Genomic DNA, 18,011 nt, shown 5'->3' with positions numbered 1-18,011 from the left:
CCTGCCAGAAACACTTCTTGGCATCAGGAATAATGCTTGGGTTTGGTGACTACATATGGGGTGGTTCTCCAGGTGAGGCATTCTTGTATTTCCTCCCATGAGTGTTTTGTCCTCCTTTCTAAGAAGGACTGAGGCATCCATATTTTGGTCTTAGTTCTTTTTAAGTTCATAAATTCTGTGGATGATTTCTTGGGTATTCAGAGCTTTTTGGGCTAGTAACCACTTAAAAGTGAGAACATGCCATGAATGTTCTTTTGTGACTAGGTTACCTCACTCGAGATGATAGGTTCAATTTCCATCCATTTTTCTAAGAATTTCATGAACTCATTTTTAATAGCTGAGTAATACTCCGTTGTATATATGTACCCCAATTTCTGTATCCATTTCTCTGTTGAAAGACATCTAGCTTATTTCCAGCTTCTGGCTATTATAAATAAGGCTTCTGTGAACATGGTTGAGCATGTGTCCTTGTTAGATGTTGAAGCTTCTTTTGGGTATATTCCCAGGAGTGGTGTAGGTGTATTCTCAGGTAGGACTATGTCCAATTTTCTGAGAAATTGCCAGACTGTTTTCCAAAGTGGTTGCACCACATTACAACCCCACCAACAGTAGAGGAGTGTTCCTCATTTTCTACATCCTCACCAATATCTGCTGTCACCTGAGTTTTTGATTAGACATTCTGACTGGTGTGAGGTAGAATTTCAGGGTTGTTTTGATTTGCATTTCCATGATGACTAGGAATGTTGAGCATTTATTTAGGTGTTTTTCAGCCTTTCAATACTCCTTTGTTTAGCTCTGTACCACCTATTTAATGTGATTATTTGATTCTCTAGAGTCTAACTTTTTGAGTTCTTTGTATATATTGGATACTAGCCCTCTATCAGATGTAGCATTGTTCAATATCTTTTCCCAATCTGATAGTTGCCATTTTGTTCTTTTGACAGTGTCCTTGGCTTTACAGAAGCTATGAAATTTCATGAGGTCCTATTGTCAATTCTTGATTTTAGAGCATAAGTCATTGGTATTCTGTTCATGAAATTTTCCCCTGTGCCTATGTGTTCTAATCTTTTCCCCACTTTCTGTTCTATTAGTTTCAGTTTACCTGGTTTTATGTGGAGGTCTTTGATCCACTTGCACTATAGATTTGTACAAGGAGATAAGAAGGGGCCATTTTTCATTCTTCTGAATGCTGACTGCCAGTTTTTAAAAAGACTGTCCTTTTTCCATTGAATGTTTCTAGCTCCTTTGTCAAAGATCAAGTAGCAGTAGGTTTGTGGGTTCATTTCTGGGTCTTTGATTCTATTCTACTGATCTACCTGTCTGTCTCTGTTCCAATACCAGGAAGCTTTTATCAAGATTAATCTGTAACACAGCTTAAGGAGTGCTGATTCCGTCAGAATTTTTTTTATTGTTGTGAATTGTTCTTACTATTCTGGGTTTTTATTATTCCAAATAAATTTGCTAATTGCTTTTTCTAACTTGAGGAAGAATTGAGTTGGAATTTTGATGAAGATTACATTGAATTTGTAGATTGCCTTAGGCGAGATGGCCATTTTTATTATGTTGACCCTTTCAGTCCATGAGCATAGGAGATCTTTCCGTCTTCTGAGGACTTCTTGAATTTCCTTCTTTAGAGATTTGAAGTTCTTCTTGTATAGATCTTTTACTTGCTTGGTGAGGGCCACACCAAAGTATTTTATATGTTTTTTAACTATTTGTGAAGGGTGTCAATTGTCTAATTTCTTTCTTAGCCTGTTTGTTCTTTTAGTAGAGGAAGGCTACTGATTTGTTTGAGTTAATTTTATATTGAGCCAATTTTCTGAAGGTGTTTATCAGCTGTAAATGTTCTCTGGTAGAATTTTAGGGATCACTTAAGTATGCTATCATATTATCGGCAAATAGTAATATTTTGACTTCATCCTTTCCAATTTATATCCCTTTGACCTCTTTTTTTTTTGTCTTATTAATCTGGGTAGTACTTCCAGTACTATATTGAATAGGTAGGGAGAGAGTAGATAGCCTTGTTTAGTCCCTTATTTTAGTTGGATTGCTTCAGGTTTCTCACCATTTACTTTGATATTGGCTTCTGGTTTGCTATATATTTCTTTTACTATGTTTAAGTATGAGGATTTTCCAATACTTTTAACATGAAGAGGTGTTAAATTTTGTCAAATGTTTTCTCAGCATATAGAGAGACAATGATGTGATTTTTTTTCTTTGCATTTGTTTATATAGTGGATGACATTGATAGATTTCTGTATATTGAACCATCCTTGCATGCCTGCGATGAAGCCTACTTGTTCATGGTAAATGATCGTCTTGATGTATTCTTGGATTTGGTTTGCAAGAATTTTATTGAGTATTTTTGCATTAATGTTCATAAGGGACATTGGTTTAAAGTTCTCTTCCTGTGTAGGGTTTTTGTGTGGTTTATGAATGAACAGAATTGTGGCTCAAAAGAATGAGTTGGGTAGTATACCCTCACTTTCTATTTTGTGGAATAGTTGGAGAGTATTGGTATTAGGTCTTCTATACCAACAACTTGACAGCACACCTAAAAGCTCTAGAAAAAAAGAGTCAGATACACCCAAAAGGAGTAGATAGCAGGAAATAATCAAATTCAGCACTGAAATCAACCAAATAGAAACAAAAAGAACTATAGAAATATGTAACAAAACCAAAAGCTGTTTTTTTGATAAAAATCAACAAGATTGATAAACCCTTAGACAGACTAACCAGAGGGCACAGACTGAGTATTCAAATTAATTAAACAGAAATGAATGGGGGGACATAACAACCGAAACTGAGAAAATTCAGGAAATCATCAGATCCTACTACAAAAGCCTAAACTCACCGAAACTAGAAAATCTAGAAGAAATGGACAATTTTCTAGACAGATACCAGGTCAAAGTTAAATCAGTATCAGATAAACCATCTAAACAGTCCTATTATACCTAAAGAAATAGAAGCAGTCATCCAAAACCTCCCAACCAAAAAAGCCCAGGACATGATGGGTGTAGTCCAGAATTCTATCAGACCTTCATAAAGATCAACATTTCTGATTGCTTAGTCATAATTAGCCATAACTACTTTTGTATATAAATAATAAATAATTTTTAGTTTTACATATTTAGTAATAACATATATTTACTAAAAATAAATGATGGTTCTACTTTTTGATGTGAAATTGAAATTTAGACAAATAGAAGAAATTATAGATAAAATTTAAAAATTAATTAAAACTTAATATCTAAAGAATGCCTTATTTTATAAGACATATTTAATAATGCTATTTAAATAGGAGATACACCTATATAAGGAGTTCCATATATAAATTACTGTTAGATTTAATCAATTACAGTGGAAGATGTGGTGAGTTTTAATACATGTGCCTCTCCTGGCTTCTAGATATTTAGGCTACTTAGTGCTACATTTCATCATATCCAGGTTCACCACATCTGAAAAACATGGAGCCAAGAGATAGAATACATAAAAATTACAAGAAACCAGCAAATTAAAAGAATAATTTTTGTCAAAAGATCATGTAGTAGCATCCACCAAACATTTCTCAAACTTATTCTTGCAAAGCTAAACTAATGGTAGGACCATGTCGGCACAAAAACTTTAGCTACATGCTAAGTGCATGAATTTTAGATAAAAAACTTTAAAAACATCTTTCTGAAAATATTATTTATTACAAAACAAATTTGGCTAAGTGGATATGGCTATTCTTCCATCTGTTACTCTTTTTCTATCTCTGCTTTGTATCTCTAGAAAAATTGAAATTATCATGGTAACATATGAAGGGGAATAGGTGCGAAGAAGAACAATAGTATCATCGGACATACTCTCAAACTGTCTTCTAAATTTGCATGTCTCTTTCTCTAGTCAAGTTCTCAGAACTCATCAAAAATTATCTTTGTTCATTAGATGGTGGTTAATGTAGAAACTCATGACTGGCTACAGAACGATGTGTAAATGAGTGTGTGGTACCTAGTTACAAATGGAACATCAGTAACAAACACTCTCCTCAAGGCATAGAGATTTCAAGGGCTATATATTCAGAATGATTGGCTCCAAACACCAACTTTGGGACGAGAGAGGACCACTTCACTTTTAGGCTCACATAAGCCGGATTGTCTGTACAAGAAATGCATAAGATCAAACCAAGTAACACTTTTTCATGGAAGAAGAAATGGTTATGAAGCCCCTAGCAGAAAAGCTTCTGTGGGAGTCAGTTTTCTTTAAGCTGTGACTCATGATAGTCAACAATCTAGTGTATGACTTCACATCCAAAAGTATATAGACAGCACAAATTGTAATAAGGGGAAATAGGAACTTGGAGTAGATCTGAGAAGACCTGCATAGAGAAAATGTTGTGATGAAAAATGAAAAAACAAAGTGTGTGAAATTCTCAAAAAATAAAAAAGTATTAATTAAAAGCAAAGAAAATTGTGGTACATTTACACAATAGAGTACTACTCAGCTATCACAAACAATGACTTTATGAGATTCTTAAGAAAGTGGATGCATCTAGAGAATATCATCCTAAGTGAGATAACCCAGTCACAAAAGAACAGACATAATATGCAGTAACTGATAATTGGATATTAAGCCCAGAAAGCTCTGAACACCCCAGAAACAACTCAAAGACTGTGTAAAGTTCATGAAAAAAAAAAGAAAAGAAAAGAAAAGAAAAAACCATTATGTTTACTCCTTACACACCAAGAAAACTTTGACTAATGCTAGATTACATCCTGTTTTGCATGTACTTTGTGCTCATTGTGGCTGGTGGGATCTTGATGCACACTATCAAACCTTAAAAAAAAAAATAAAATAAAAAAAATAAAAAATAAAAAACCAAGCAATGATGGAGGTGTTTTCGTGTACTTTTATGCAAAAATGCTTGAGATTTGTACATTTATCTTTGTTTCTTTTAAAATAAAGTTCTTCAATAAAAAAATAAAAATAAAAGCAAAGAAAAGAGATGTATGGAAATTAACTATTTGCCATGGTATATGTTTCCTATTAAAGTAATCAACAATAATAAAATCAGTATTACTAGAGAGGGTTAAATAATTTTCCTCCATTCTGCTTATTTGCTTATTTATTTCTATTCACTAGATGGTATCTCTGATTAATTGCTTCTGCAGTCATAAGCTCCACCTCTATGCATACATGATACTTAAGCAAATAAGTTACACTGGTTAGTGTTTACACTAATTAGATCCATTCAAAGCACCACCAGCTGAGTGAGGAAGACATCATCCCTTCTGTAAACCAACGACCCAATCTATTAAACAGTCTGACTGAGATCCTTCTTCCAAATCATGTTTCTGGTCCACATCTACCATCTTCTGACCAAAACTATTTAATCAAATCCATTTTAAAATACCTACTAGACCATTACTAAGGTTGCAACCTTACTCAGGTTTAAAAACATGTGTGAGCACAGTTTAATTTGTCTTTTTGCTGGTTTTTGTTGCTTATTTGTTTGATCTTCTGTTTTTGTTCTTGTGTGAAATGCTCTGGCAAATACAATTGAAGATTAGATTCCATTGCATATCTTTGTTAAACAAACTAGTTTAAATCAAAACTAACTTTCGTTTCTTATTTGGACATCTCAAATAAAGTTGCATATTCTTGTATATCAGCTAGTATAAAACCCCAAATTTCATCAAGATGTAGATTTATGGATGATAATTTGGAGATTTAATCAAATTCTGTGCTTTTGAGAAAAAAACACATTTAATCTGACAGTCGTTTATATAACATAAAAATCATTTCTTCCAACTTACATCAGCACTGACAATATGTATAGAATTGTATTAATATATCATATTATTATCACTGAAAATTATAATTACCATAATTTTTAATTTATTTGTTACTTAAAATGAATTGTTTAGGCTTCTTTGATAGTGTTTTTCTTATTGAGATCACACTAAATAAAAATTCATACACTTTTTTCTTTGATATCCTTTTCTTTGTTCCAGTTGACATGTGACACTGTTTCATTCAAGTGAGTAACAAGATATTTGAGATGAGGTCAATCAGAAAGCTGTAGAGTTGATTTTACAGAAAGTATGCATTTGTTCTACTAGAAACTGGCAGTTGCTTTTAAAAACCACTGTTTCCTCTATTACTATTTTTTGGACATATTTTAAAATGAATTTTACAAATCAGCAATATAACAAATCAGGAATTCAAAGTGAAAGCCTTAAGATCTCCTGGAATGGGTAGCAATTTTTGGTATTTAATAATCATTATGTTTAATATATAAACACCAAGAAAATTTTGACTATTTCCATGTTACATATTGTTTAATATAAACTTTATGCTTATGATAACTAGTAAGATTCAATGCATGCTGTCAAACCTTTAAAAAAATCAGGTTTTGACAAAAATATATTCATATAGTTTTATGCCAATAACCTTGAAAATCTGTAGATATATCTTTGCTTTTTTAATTAAACAACTTTATTTAAAAAAATAAATATATAGATTGTAAGCATTTTTGCATAAAAGTATATTAATACATTTTTGTAAGTACTTGATATTTTTAAGAGTTTGATAGTATGCAATAAAATCTTACTAGTTACAATGAGAATAAAGTACATGTAAAACAAGATGCACAAGATGCAACCTGGAAATAGTCAAAGTTTTCTTGGTGAGTAAAAATTAAGCATAATGGTTTTTCATTTTCTTTCTTTGTTTCTTTTTTTTTTTTTTTTTTTTTTTTTTTGGCCTTTGTCTTTCTTGAACTTCAAATAGTCTGTGAGTTGATTCTGGGGGATTAAAGCTTTCAGGGTTTAGTATTCAATTATTAGTGACAGTATATTATGTCTGTTATTTTGTGACTGGGTTATCTCACTCAGGATGATATTATCTAGATGCATCCATTTTCTTAAAAATTTCATAAGGTCATTGTTTGTGATAGCTGAGTAGTAAAACATTGTGTAAATATACCACAGATTTTGTATCCATTCATCTAATGAAGGACATCAGAGTTCTTTCCAGCTCCTGGCTATTATAAATAGAGCTGCTATAAACATTGTGGTGCATATGCCTTTGTAGTATGTTGTAGCCTCTCTGGGGTTTATGTCCAGAAGTGGAATAACTGGGTCTTCAGGTACTACTATGTCCAATTTTCTGAGGAATCGCCAGACTGATTTCCAGAGTGGTTGTAAGAGTTTACAACCCCAACAAGAGCGGAGAAGTGTTCCTCTTTCTCCCCAATCACGCCAGCATCTGCTGACATCTGAAAATTTGATCTTAGACATTCTGGTTGATTTGAGGTGGAATCTCAGGGGTGTTTCGATTTGCATTTCCCTGATGGCTAATGATGTGGAGCATTTCCATAGATGCTTCTCAGCCATTGGATATTTCTCAATTGAGAAATTTTTGTTTAGTTCTGTACCCCATTTTTAATAGGGTTGTTTGATTCTCTGGTGGCTAACTTCTTGAGTTCTTTGTATATTTTGGATATTAGGCGTCTATCAAATGTGGGTTTAGTAAAGATCTTTTCCCAATCGGTTGACTGCCCTTTAGTTTTCTTGACAGTGCCCTTAACCTTACTGAAACTTTGCAATCGCATTAAGTCCCATTTGTTGATATTTGACCTTAGAGGATGAGCCATTGGTGTTCTGTTCAGGAAATTTTCTCCTGTGCCTATGTGTTCTCAGGTTTTCCCTACTTTGTCTTCTAATAGTTGCAGTGAGTCGGGTTTAATGGGGAGATCTTTGATCCACTTGCACTTAAGCTTTGTACAAAAAGATAAGCAAGGTTGTATTTTCATTAATCTGCCTCCTGAGTGTCAGTTGGACCAACACCATGTGTAGAATAGGCTGTCCTTTTTCTATTGAATGTTTACAGCTCCTTTGTCAAAAATCAGGTGACCATATAGGTGAGGGCTCATTTCTGGATCTTCTATTCTACTTCATTGATCCACATGCCTATTTCTGTACAAGTACCATGCAGTTTTTAACACAATTGCCTTGTAATATAGCTTGAGGTCAGGGATAGTGCTTCCCACAGCTGTTTTCTTGTTGTTGAGGATGGATTTTGCTATTCCAGGTCTTTCGTTATTCCATATGAGATTGCACATTGATCTTTCCAACTCAATGAAGAACTTGGTTGGAATTTTGATGGGGATTGCATTGAATCTGTAGATTGCTTTTGGCGGGATGGCCATTTTTAAAATGTTGATCCTTCCAATCCATAAGCATGGGAGATTTTTCCATTTTCTGAGATCCTCCTCAATTTCCTTCTTTAGAGGTTTGAAGTTCTTGTCATACAGGTCCTTCACTTGCTTAGTTAGAGTCACACCAAGGTATTTCATAGTTTTTGTGACTATTGTGAAGGGTATCTTTTCCCTAATTTCTTTCTCCACATGTTTGTCCTTTGAATATAGGAAGGCTATTGTTTTGTTTGAGTTAATTTTATATCTAGCCACTTTGCTGAACTTGTTTATCAGATGTAGGAGTTCTCTGGTGGAATTTGTGGGGTCACTTAAATACACTATCATGTCATCTGCAAAGAGTGATGTTTTTACTTCTTCCTTTCCGATTTGTATCCCCTTGATCTCCTTTTGCTGTCTAATTGCTCCAGCCAGGACTTCCAGTACTATGTTGAATAGGTAGGGGGAGAGTGGGCAACCTTTTCTAGTTCCTTATTTTAGAGGGATTGCTTCAAGTTTCTCACCATTAAGTTTGAGGTTGGCTATTGGTTTGTTGTATATTGCTTTTATTATGTTTATGTCTGGGCCTTGGATTTCTGTTCTTTCTAAGACTTTTAACATGAAGTGGTGTTGAATTTTGTCAAATACTTTCTCAGAATCTAGTGAGATGACCATGTGTTTTTTTCTTTGAGTTTGCTTATATGGTAGATTACCTTAATGGATTTCTGTATATTAAACCATCCCTTCATCCCAGGGATGAAGACTACTTGATTGTGTGAATGATCATTTTGATGTGTTCTTGGATTTGGTTTGCAAATAATTTGTTCAGTATTTTTGCATCAATGTTCCTAAATGAAATTGGTCTGAAGTTCTTTTTCCTTGTAGGGTCTTCGTGTGGTTTAGGAATGAGGCTTATTTTGGCCTCAAAAGAATGAGTTAGGTAACGTTCCATCTGAGTCTATTTTGTGGAATAGTTTGAAGAGTATTGATATTAGGTCGTCAATAAATGTCTGATAGAATTCTGCACTGAACCCATATGGACCTGGGGTTCTTTTTGGTTGGGAGGCTTTTGATGACTGCTTCTATCCCTTTAGGTGTTATGGGATTATATAGATGGTTTGTCTGGTCTGGGTTTAACTTTTGTATCTTGTACATGTCTAGGAATTCATCCATTTCCTCCAGATTTTCCAGCCTTTGTTTGGAATAGGCTTTTGTAGTAGGATCTGATGATTTCTTGAATTTTCTCAATTTCAGTTGTTATGTTTCCACTTTCCTTTTTTGATTTTGTTAATTTGATATCTCTACTTTTCTTTTTTTAATAAAGTTTTTTTTTAAAAAAAAAAAAGAGCCTTCATCTGAAACACTGCTTTGGGTTCTTGTATTTATATTCACTTTTAAATATGACTATCATTCCGCTGTTTTTTTGTTATTTGAGTTTAAATTTCAACTAAATTAGTATTTTTAATAATGTGAGGTATGTTTTTGTACTTTATACATCTCCAGCTTCAACCTTTTATGTGCCCATCAGTTACGGAATTATAATTTGAAATAGTTTTTTAAATTAAATAAAACCCAATTGAAAAAAAATCTCAGATCTACCCAGCAATGCCATCAAGGATACAGGAAGCCTAGATTCTGTTTAAACCCACCCCACAGGCAATTTTGATGGAAAACAAAGTCTAAAAACTTTTGCTTAGACTTTTAAATGAAAAGTTGGTTCTTTAATTCTAAAAGTAACTTTCTTTGACAGTGTTTTAAATACTGGCTTTATGTATTCATTCCACCTTCCTAAGAAATTGTTGGTAGCTACACTTGTTTGCATGGATAATGTCATTGTCCTTAGTGATACAGATGAATTGCTTCTAATCCAGAAAAACAACCTTTCACCCACATTTGGGAAAGAAATTTAATCCTGTGGGCCACACAGTAAAAGAAGACATGGATTTAGGATGGGGAGTTGTTGAGAAGAAGGCTCCAGGGAGAGTGAGATCAGATGAGAGGGACAGGGTTGAAAAGAACTAAAACTCATCATGTAGACATGTAACATTGCCAAACAAAAAATTTTAAAATCAAACAATAAAAAATACATGGAGGTACTTATTGAAGTGATCCATATTAAAATAACCTTTCAACAAGAAACTTCACCATTTTTAGTAGTAATTAACACTACTTTAATTAAAACTTAAATTCTTAAAAATCAGTCATGATTAGATAATGAGCTTTGATTTCTAAACCATAACAACAACAAAAAGAGTTACTTTAGTTTTATGTTTAAAAGTACCAGAGGCAAGGAAAAGGCAGAAACAAGAGAAAGAAATGGAAGCTCATGAGTAACACCATCTGCTTTGCCCTGCCTAGAGTTGTCCAGGGAAGACTGCGTTTAAGACAAGTTATTCAGTCACATTTTGTGTATGTGTGTAAAAATGGCTCCATGGTTTTAATAATTAAAAATTTTTGTCATGTGATTCTTTTTAAATTAATATATTTATAATTCTACATCTATCTCCAAAGTCCTGTAAAAATTGATATTCATTCCAGATTTATAAAGTTTTATCACCTATATTTAGTCATATGAATATTTCTGTAAAAATAATAATATTATCTACAATAATATTCTTTTATTGTTCAAATAATAAAGTTATTTTAATGTATTCTAATATTAGATACCACACCATACACTTGTGGGTTCCAGGAGTCATTAACCAGAGTAAAAACATTGTCTTTTGTTTTAAAACATGTACAGTGGGGTAGAAATGTGAGTCATGTGGCTAGAAAGGTTCAAGTCTTCATGCTTCAGTTAATCTGACCCACTTGGGATCTGAATATGTTTTATTGCTTCACAGGATCCTTGCCTGGTATAATACCTTCCATTAAAAAATGCCTATTATTTAAAAAATTCACATGAACACTGTAGACATTCAGTAGTTAAGAGCATGGAGCAATGATAGATAGTAACGTACTCCAGAATGTATCTTCAAAGTGCAGCTGTCTAAATGTATCTTTCAAAATAATTAATTCAGCACTCCCTACAATTAAGTTTATAACTTACAGAGACTTCTCTTCCAGTAATTGTTGAACTTCATATCGTGATAATATTTTTCATAATTACTTCATTTTCACATGCTCTATTCATTACTTATTTATTTCATTCATATATCTTGACAGATAGATATTTATCACTTACTATAAACCATGGAAATGGTGCTCAGAAGCACACTTATTTTATACAGCACTTTATAGGTTCTTTACTTCCTGGAATTTACAATTTCTTTTCTTCTGAACTAAAGTTCATTCAATGCATTTAAATGGGGATCAAAGGCTGCAAAACTTTGCAATAGCCTTGGAGATGCACAGAAAATTACAAAACAAGGTTTAGCTTTTCTGCATAATAATACAATTTCAACTATAAAATATACTGGTATGAACAAAATTATACATCTTTAGTTTGCTTTCCAAGGTCATTTCTTAAATTTTGTAGAAGGTAGTAATGAACATCAACAATTACCATATACTGTCTGACCAGTACTAGGATGTCAGACCTTTGGTAATTAGGGAGTCACACTGATTGTACATTAAATACTTTGGGTTACAAAGTGTCTGATTTAGTATTTCTTAAATAAAAAAGATTTTTTGTAAGCATTCTATTTATGATAATCAACTAACTGTGTGAAGAAGCAAAGTAAGCAGTGTTTGAAAGAGATTCTTTTTAGCATTTACCCTAATGTTTCAATTTAGTAATTTTACAATCCTTAATATAAAGCATGTATACAATACAGTTTTGTGCAATGAGAATAAATAAAATAGTGATAATAGTGTAGTATATATATATATATATATATATATATATACATATATATATACATATATATATATATATATATATATATGAGTTAATGTTTTGCAGTGAACATTAATGATATCAAGGACTACGCAAACACTTCACTGATTTTTTTTCCATATTTTTTGTTTCTTTGTAGAACGATTCAATGTTTATCTTATGCCTACACCTAACCTGGATATTTATGGTGAATGCACAATGCAGATCACTCATGAGAATATCTATCTCTGGGATATCCACAATGCCAAGGTCAAACTGGTGATGTGGCCCCTTAGCTCACTGAGAAGATATGGTCGAGATTCAACTTGGTTCACCTTCGAGTCAGGAAGGTAAGTGAAAATTCATGACAAAAGTGCAGCAGAATTTAACAGTGTCCTGTGAAGAAAATTCTGGCTGCTATTGCCATGTAAAAACATTCAGATACAAAAGGTCAATGGTAACATCAACCTCTTCAGTTTGTTATTAATGGTTTGAAAAAATTTTAAGAGACATATGACCTATCCATAATGAATATATTAGAACTGCTCAACATTCCTAGTTGCCAGGGAAATGCAAATCAAAACAACCCTGAGATTCCACCTCATACCAGTCAGAATGGCTAAGATCAAAAACTCAGATAACAGCAGATGCTGGAGAGGATGCTGAGAAAGAGGAACATTCCTCCACTGTTGGTGGGGTTGTAAGTTGGTACAACCACTCTGGAAATCAGTCTGACGGTTCCTCAGAAAATTGGGTATAGTCCTATCTGAAGACCCAGTTATTCCACTTCTGGGCATATACCCCAGAGATGTGCCAACATATAATAAGGACACATGCACCACCATGTTCATAGCAGCCCTATTTATAATAGTCAGAAGCTGGAAAGAACCCAGATGTTCTTCAGTAGATGAATAGATACAAAACTTGTGGTATATTTACACAATGGAGTACTACTCAGCTATTATAAACAATGACTTAATGCAATTCCTAGGAAAATGGATCCATCTAGAGAATATCATCCAGAGTGAGGTAACCCAGTCACAAAAGAGCAGACATAATATGCAGTCACTGATAATTAGATACTAGCCCCAGAAAGCTCTCAATACCCCAGAAACAACTCACAGGCCATATGAAGCTCAAAAAAAAAAAAAAAAAAAAAAAACACAAAGGCCAAAAAGTGAAAGCCTCTCTCCTTCTTATAGCACCCTCTCAAAGTGTGGTACACATCATTTAAGAGTCATTAAAAATTGAAGAGCTAAGAATATAGCATTGTGGCAATTTTTGGTATTCAAAAATCATTATGTTTAATCCATACACACCAAGAAAACTTTGACTGTTTCCATGTTACGTTCTGTTCTACATGTACTTTATGTTTATGGTAACTAGTAAGATTTCAATGCATACTATTAAACCTCTAAAAGAATCAAGTACTGAAAAAATATATTCATATAGTTTTATGCCAAAATGCTTTTTAAAAAATTTAAGATAAAAAAATCTGTGAGCCACACTAATTTTCCTAGAATGAAGTAATTTTATATCACAGAAATATTACATGATACCATGCTGATTTCTCTGAAGTCTTGAATTTTGTTTTTAACTTAGTAACTCTGAGTTCATTCAGGTATGTATAGGTTTCTGCCTATAAACTCATGGTACAATAATGATCACAATCTTCATAAATATTGAAATTAAAAATTACATAACAGAGAGCAGAGCCTGGCCCAACCACCAGCCGGAAAGGCGGCTCGTACAGGCTGAGCTACTGTGACCTGGAACAGATCTTAGGAACTTCTATTCCCACCCGGGGGCGACTTCAGAACGCAGAGCAGAGCCTGGCCCAACCACCAGCCGGAAAGACGGCTTGTACAGGCTGAGCAACTGGTGAGTGGGAGACCTAGGCTGCGGGGGAGCAGAGGGATCTCTGCGGAGTGCACACAGAAAGGGCACCCCCTGCCCTGACCTGCCCTGTCCTCCCCGATCCAGTGACCTGGAACAGATCTTAGGAACTTCTGTTCCCACCCGGAGACGACTTCAGGACGCAGAGCAGAGCCTGGCCCAACCACCAGCCGGAAAGGCGGCTCGTACAGGCTGAGCTACTGTGACCTGGAACAGATCTTAGGAACTTCTGTTCCCACCCAGAGAGGACTTCAGGACGCAGAGCAGAGCCTGGCCCAACCACCAGCCGGAAAGACGGCTTGTACAGGCTGAGCAACTGGTGAGTGGGAGACCTAGGCTGCGGGGAGCAGAGGGATCTCTGCGGAGTGCACACAGAAAGGGCACCCCCTGCCCTGACCTGCCCTGTCCTCCCCGATCCAGTGACCTGGAACAGATCTTAGGAACTTCTGTTCCCACCCGGAGAGGACTTCAGGACACAGAGCAGAGCCTGGCCCAACCACCAGCCGGAAAGGCAGCTCGTACAGGCTGAGCTACTGTGACCTGGAACAGATCTTAGGAACTTCTGTTCCCACCCGGAGAGGACCTCAGGACGCAGAGCAGAGCCTGGCCCAACCACCAGCCGGAAAGGCAGCTCATACAGGCTGAGCAACTGTGAGCGGAAACAGATCTTAGGAACTTCTGTTCCCACCCGGAGACGACTTCAGAACACAGAGCAGAGCCTGTCCCAGCTGCCACCCGGAACCTGGGCTGCTGGGGAGTAGAGAGATCTCTGAGGAGTGCACACGGAAAGTGTACCAGGGACACGGACCAGATACAAGGGAAAGGCAAGAACATATCACTGACAACAAAATGGCAAGAGGGAAGAGAAAATGTATATCCCAAGGGAACCAAGACAATCTAGCAACACCAGAACCCAGCTCTCCGATAGTAGCAAACATAGGAATTCCAAACACTCCAGAGAAAGAAGACACAGACCTGAAAACATGCCTCAAGACGCTGATAGAGTTACTTAAACAAGAAAGGGAGGAAAAGCAAAAAGATTCAGAAGCTTTTAAAGAAGAAACAAGAAAAACACTCAAAGAACTCAAAGAACGAGACGAAAACAGAACCAAAGAAATAAAGTAATGGAAGAGGGAAATTAAAACAGAAATTGACACAATAAAGAAAGCACTAAAAGAGATAACCCTAGAGTCAGAACACCAAAAAAAGAAATCAGGAGTCACAGAAGCAAGCATTTCCAACAGATTACAAGAGATCGAGGAGAGAATCTCGGGGGCAGAAGACAACATTGCAAACATAGACAAAGGAGCCAGAGAAGATGCAAAAAACAAAAAGCTCCTAACCCAAAATGTCCAGGAAATACAAGACACAATGAGAAGACCGAACCTAAGGATAATAGGAATAGAAGAGGGAGAAGAGTATCAACTAAGAGGCACAGTAAATATCTTCAACAAAATCATAGAAGAAAACTTCCCTACCCTCAAGAATGAGATGACCACGAGCATAAAAGAAGCCTTCAGAACTCCAAATAGGTTGGACCAGAAAAGAAATACCTCCCGACACATAATAGTAAAAACATCAAGTGCCCAAAGTAAAGAAAGAATACTAAAAGCAGTAAGGGAAAAAGGTCAGGTAACATATAAAGGCAGACCAATCAGACTCACACCCGATTTCTCAACAGAGACTATGAAAGCTAGAAGAGCCTGGACAGACATCATGCACTCCTTAAGAGAGCACAAGTGCCAGCCCAAGCTGCTATACCCAGCAAAACTATCAATCACCATCGATGGAGAGACAAAGATATTTCAAGACAAATCAAAATTCACACAATATCTGAGCACAAACCCAGCTCTACAACGAATTATAGGTGGAAAACCCAATACAAGGAGGGAAAATACAGCCTAGTAAAAACAAGAAAACTCCTAAACAAGAAAACTAAAGAAAAAAACACAGACACAACTCAACCCAAAAAAGCAAAAATGGCAGGAAACAGAAACAATTATTCCTTGATATCTATTAACATAAATGGTCTCAACTCCCCAATAAAGAGACATAGACTATCAGACTGGATACATAAACAAAATCCAGCCTTTTGCTGCATGCAAGAAACTCATCTCAGAGACAGAGATAGACACTATCTCAGAGTAAAAGGGTGGGAAAAAAACTTCCAAGCAAACAGCTCCAAGAAGCAACCTGTAGTGGCTATTCTAATATCAAATAAAGTAAATTTCCAACCAAAAGTTATCAAAAAAGATAAAGAAGGACACTTTTTACTCATTACCGAGGAAATCTGTCAGGAGGAACTCTCAATCCTTAACATATATGCTCCAAATAAAAAATCACCCACATTCATAAAAGAAACTCTACTAAAGCTCAAAAAATACATTTCACCCCACACAATAATAGTGGGAGACTTTAACACCCCTCTCTCACCAATGGACAGATCAGGGAAACAGAAACTGAACAAGGACACTGCAAAACTAGCAGAGACTTTGAACCAACTAGAATTAATAGATATATACAGAACATACTATCCTAAAGTAAAAGAATACACCTTCTTCTCACCACCCCATGGCACCTTCTCGAAAATTGACCACATAATTGGACACAGAACGAGCCTTCATCGATATAAGAAGATTGAAATACTCCCATGCATCCTCTCAGAACACCATGGTCTACGGCTGGTCTTTAACAACAACAAAGACAACAAAATGCCCACATACACATGGAAACTAAACAACACTCTGTTAAAGGATAGCAGGGTCAAAGAAGAAATAAAGAAAGAAATTAAGGATTTTCTAGAATTCAACGAAAACGAAAACACAACATACCCAAACCTATGGGATGCAATGAAAGCAGTATTGAGAGGAAAACTCATTGCCCTAAGTGCTTCCAAGAAGAAACTGGAGAGAGCTCACATCAGCAACCTGACAGCAAAGCTAAAAGCACTAGAACAAAAGGAAGCAGATATACCCAAAAAGAGTAGACGGCAAGAAATAATCAAAATTAGGGCAGAAATAGACCAAATAGAAACAAAAAAAAACATTGAAAAAATCAACAAAACAAAGAGTTGGTTCTTTGAGAAAATCAACAAGATTGATAAACCCCTAGCCAGACTAACTAAATGGCAAAGAGAGAGTATCCAAATTAACAAAATCAGAAAGGAAAGTGGTGACATAACAACTGAAACTAAGGAAATTCAAGAAATCATCAGATCCTACTACAAAAACTTATACTACACAAAATTGGAAAATCTGGAGGAAATGGACAAATTCCTAGACAGATACAAGGTCCCAAAGTTTAACGAGGACCAAGAAAACCATCTAAATAACCCTATAACACCTAAAGAAATAGAACAAGTCATCAAAAGCCTCCCAAACAAAAAAAGCCCAGGTCCAGACGGGTTCAGTGCAGAATTTTATCAGACATTTATTGGGGATATAACACCAATATTCGCCAAGCTATTCCAAAAGATAGAATCAGATGGAATATTACCCAACTCATTTTTTGAGGCTACAATAACCCTCGTACCTAAGCCACACAAAGACCCTACAAGGAAAGAGAACTTCAGACCATTCTCACTTATGAACATTGATGCAAAAATACTCAACAAAATCCTTGCAAACCGAATCCAAGAACACATCAAAACCATCATTCATCATGACCAAGTAGGCTTCATCCCTGGGATGCAGGGATGGTTTAACATAAGGAAATCCATCAATGTAATCCACCATATAAACAAACTTAAAGACCAAAATCACATGGTCATCTCACTAGATGCTGAGAAAGCATTCGACAAAATCCAACACCCCTTCATGTTAAAAGTCCTGGAAAGAACAGGAATCCAAGGCCCATATTTAAACATAAAAAAAGCAATATACAGCAAACCAACAGCCAACATCAAACTTAATGGCGAGAAACTTGAAGCAATTCCACTAAAATCAGGGACTCGACAAGGCTGCCCACTCTCTCCCTACCTATTCAACATAGTACTGGAAGTCCTGGCTAGAGCAATTAGACAGCAAAAGGAGATCAAGGGGATACAAATCGGAAAGGAAGAGATAAAAACATCACTCTTTGCCGATGACATGATAGTGTACTTGAGTGACCCCAAAAATT

General features: G+C 35.5%; 1 protein-coding gene across 1 annotated transcript in view; it reads left to right on the top strand.

Moving 5' to 3' along the window:
- The window catches only part of DOK6 (docking protein 6), a gene marked incomplete at its 3' end in the record, with an annotated part of 474,920 nt that overhangs the window by 298,188 nt on the left and 158,721 nt on the right, over positions 1 to 18,011 (top strand). The window contains exon 5 of the mRNA XM_080919798.1: positions 12,157 to 12,346. Within this exon, the coding sequence (XP_080775924.1) occupies positions 12,157 to 12,346 (190 nt within the window). The remainder of the gene's footprint in view (positions 1 to 12,156; positions 12,347 to 18,011) is intronic.

The sequence above is a fragment of the Micromys minutus genome, assembly GCF_963924665.1.
Source record: "Micromys minutus genome assembly, chromosome: 8".
In the NCBI taxonomy this organism is placed as follows: domain Eukaryota; kingdom Metazoa; phylum Chordata; class Mammalia; order Rodentia; family Muridae; genus Micromys; species Micromys minutus.
This window is presented reverse-complemented; position numbering and strand designations above follow the sequence as displayed.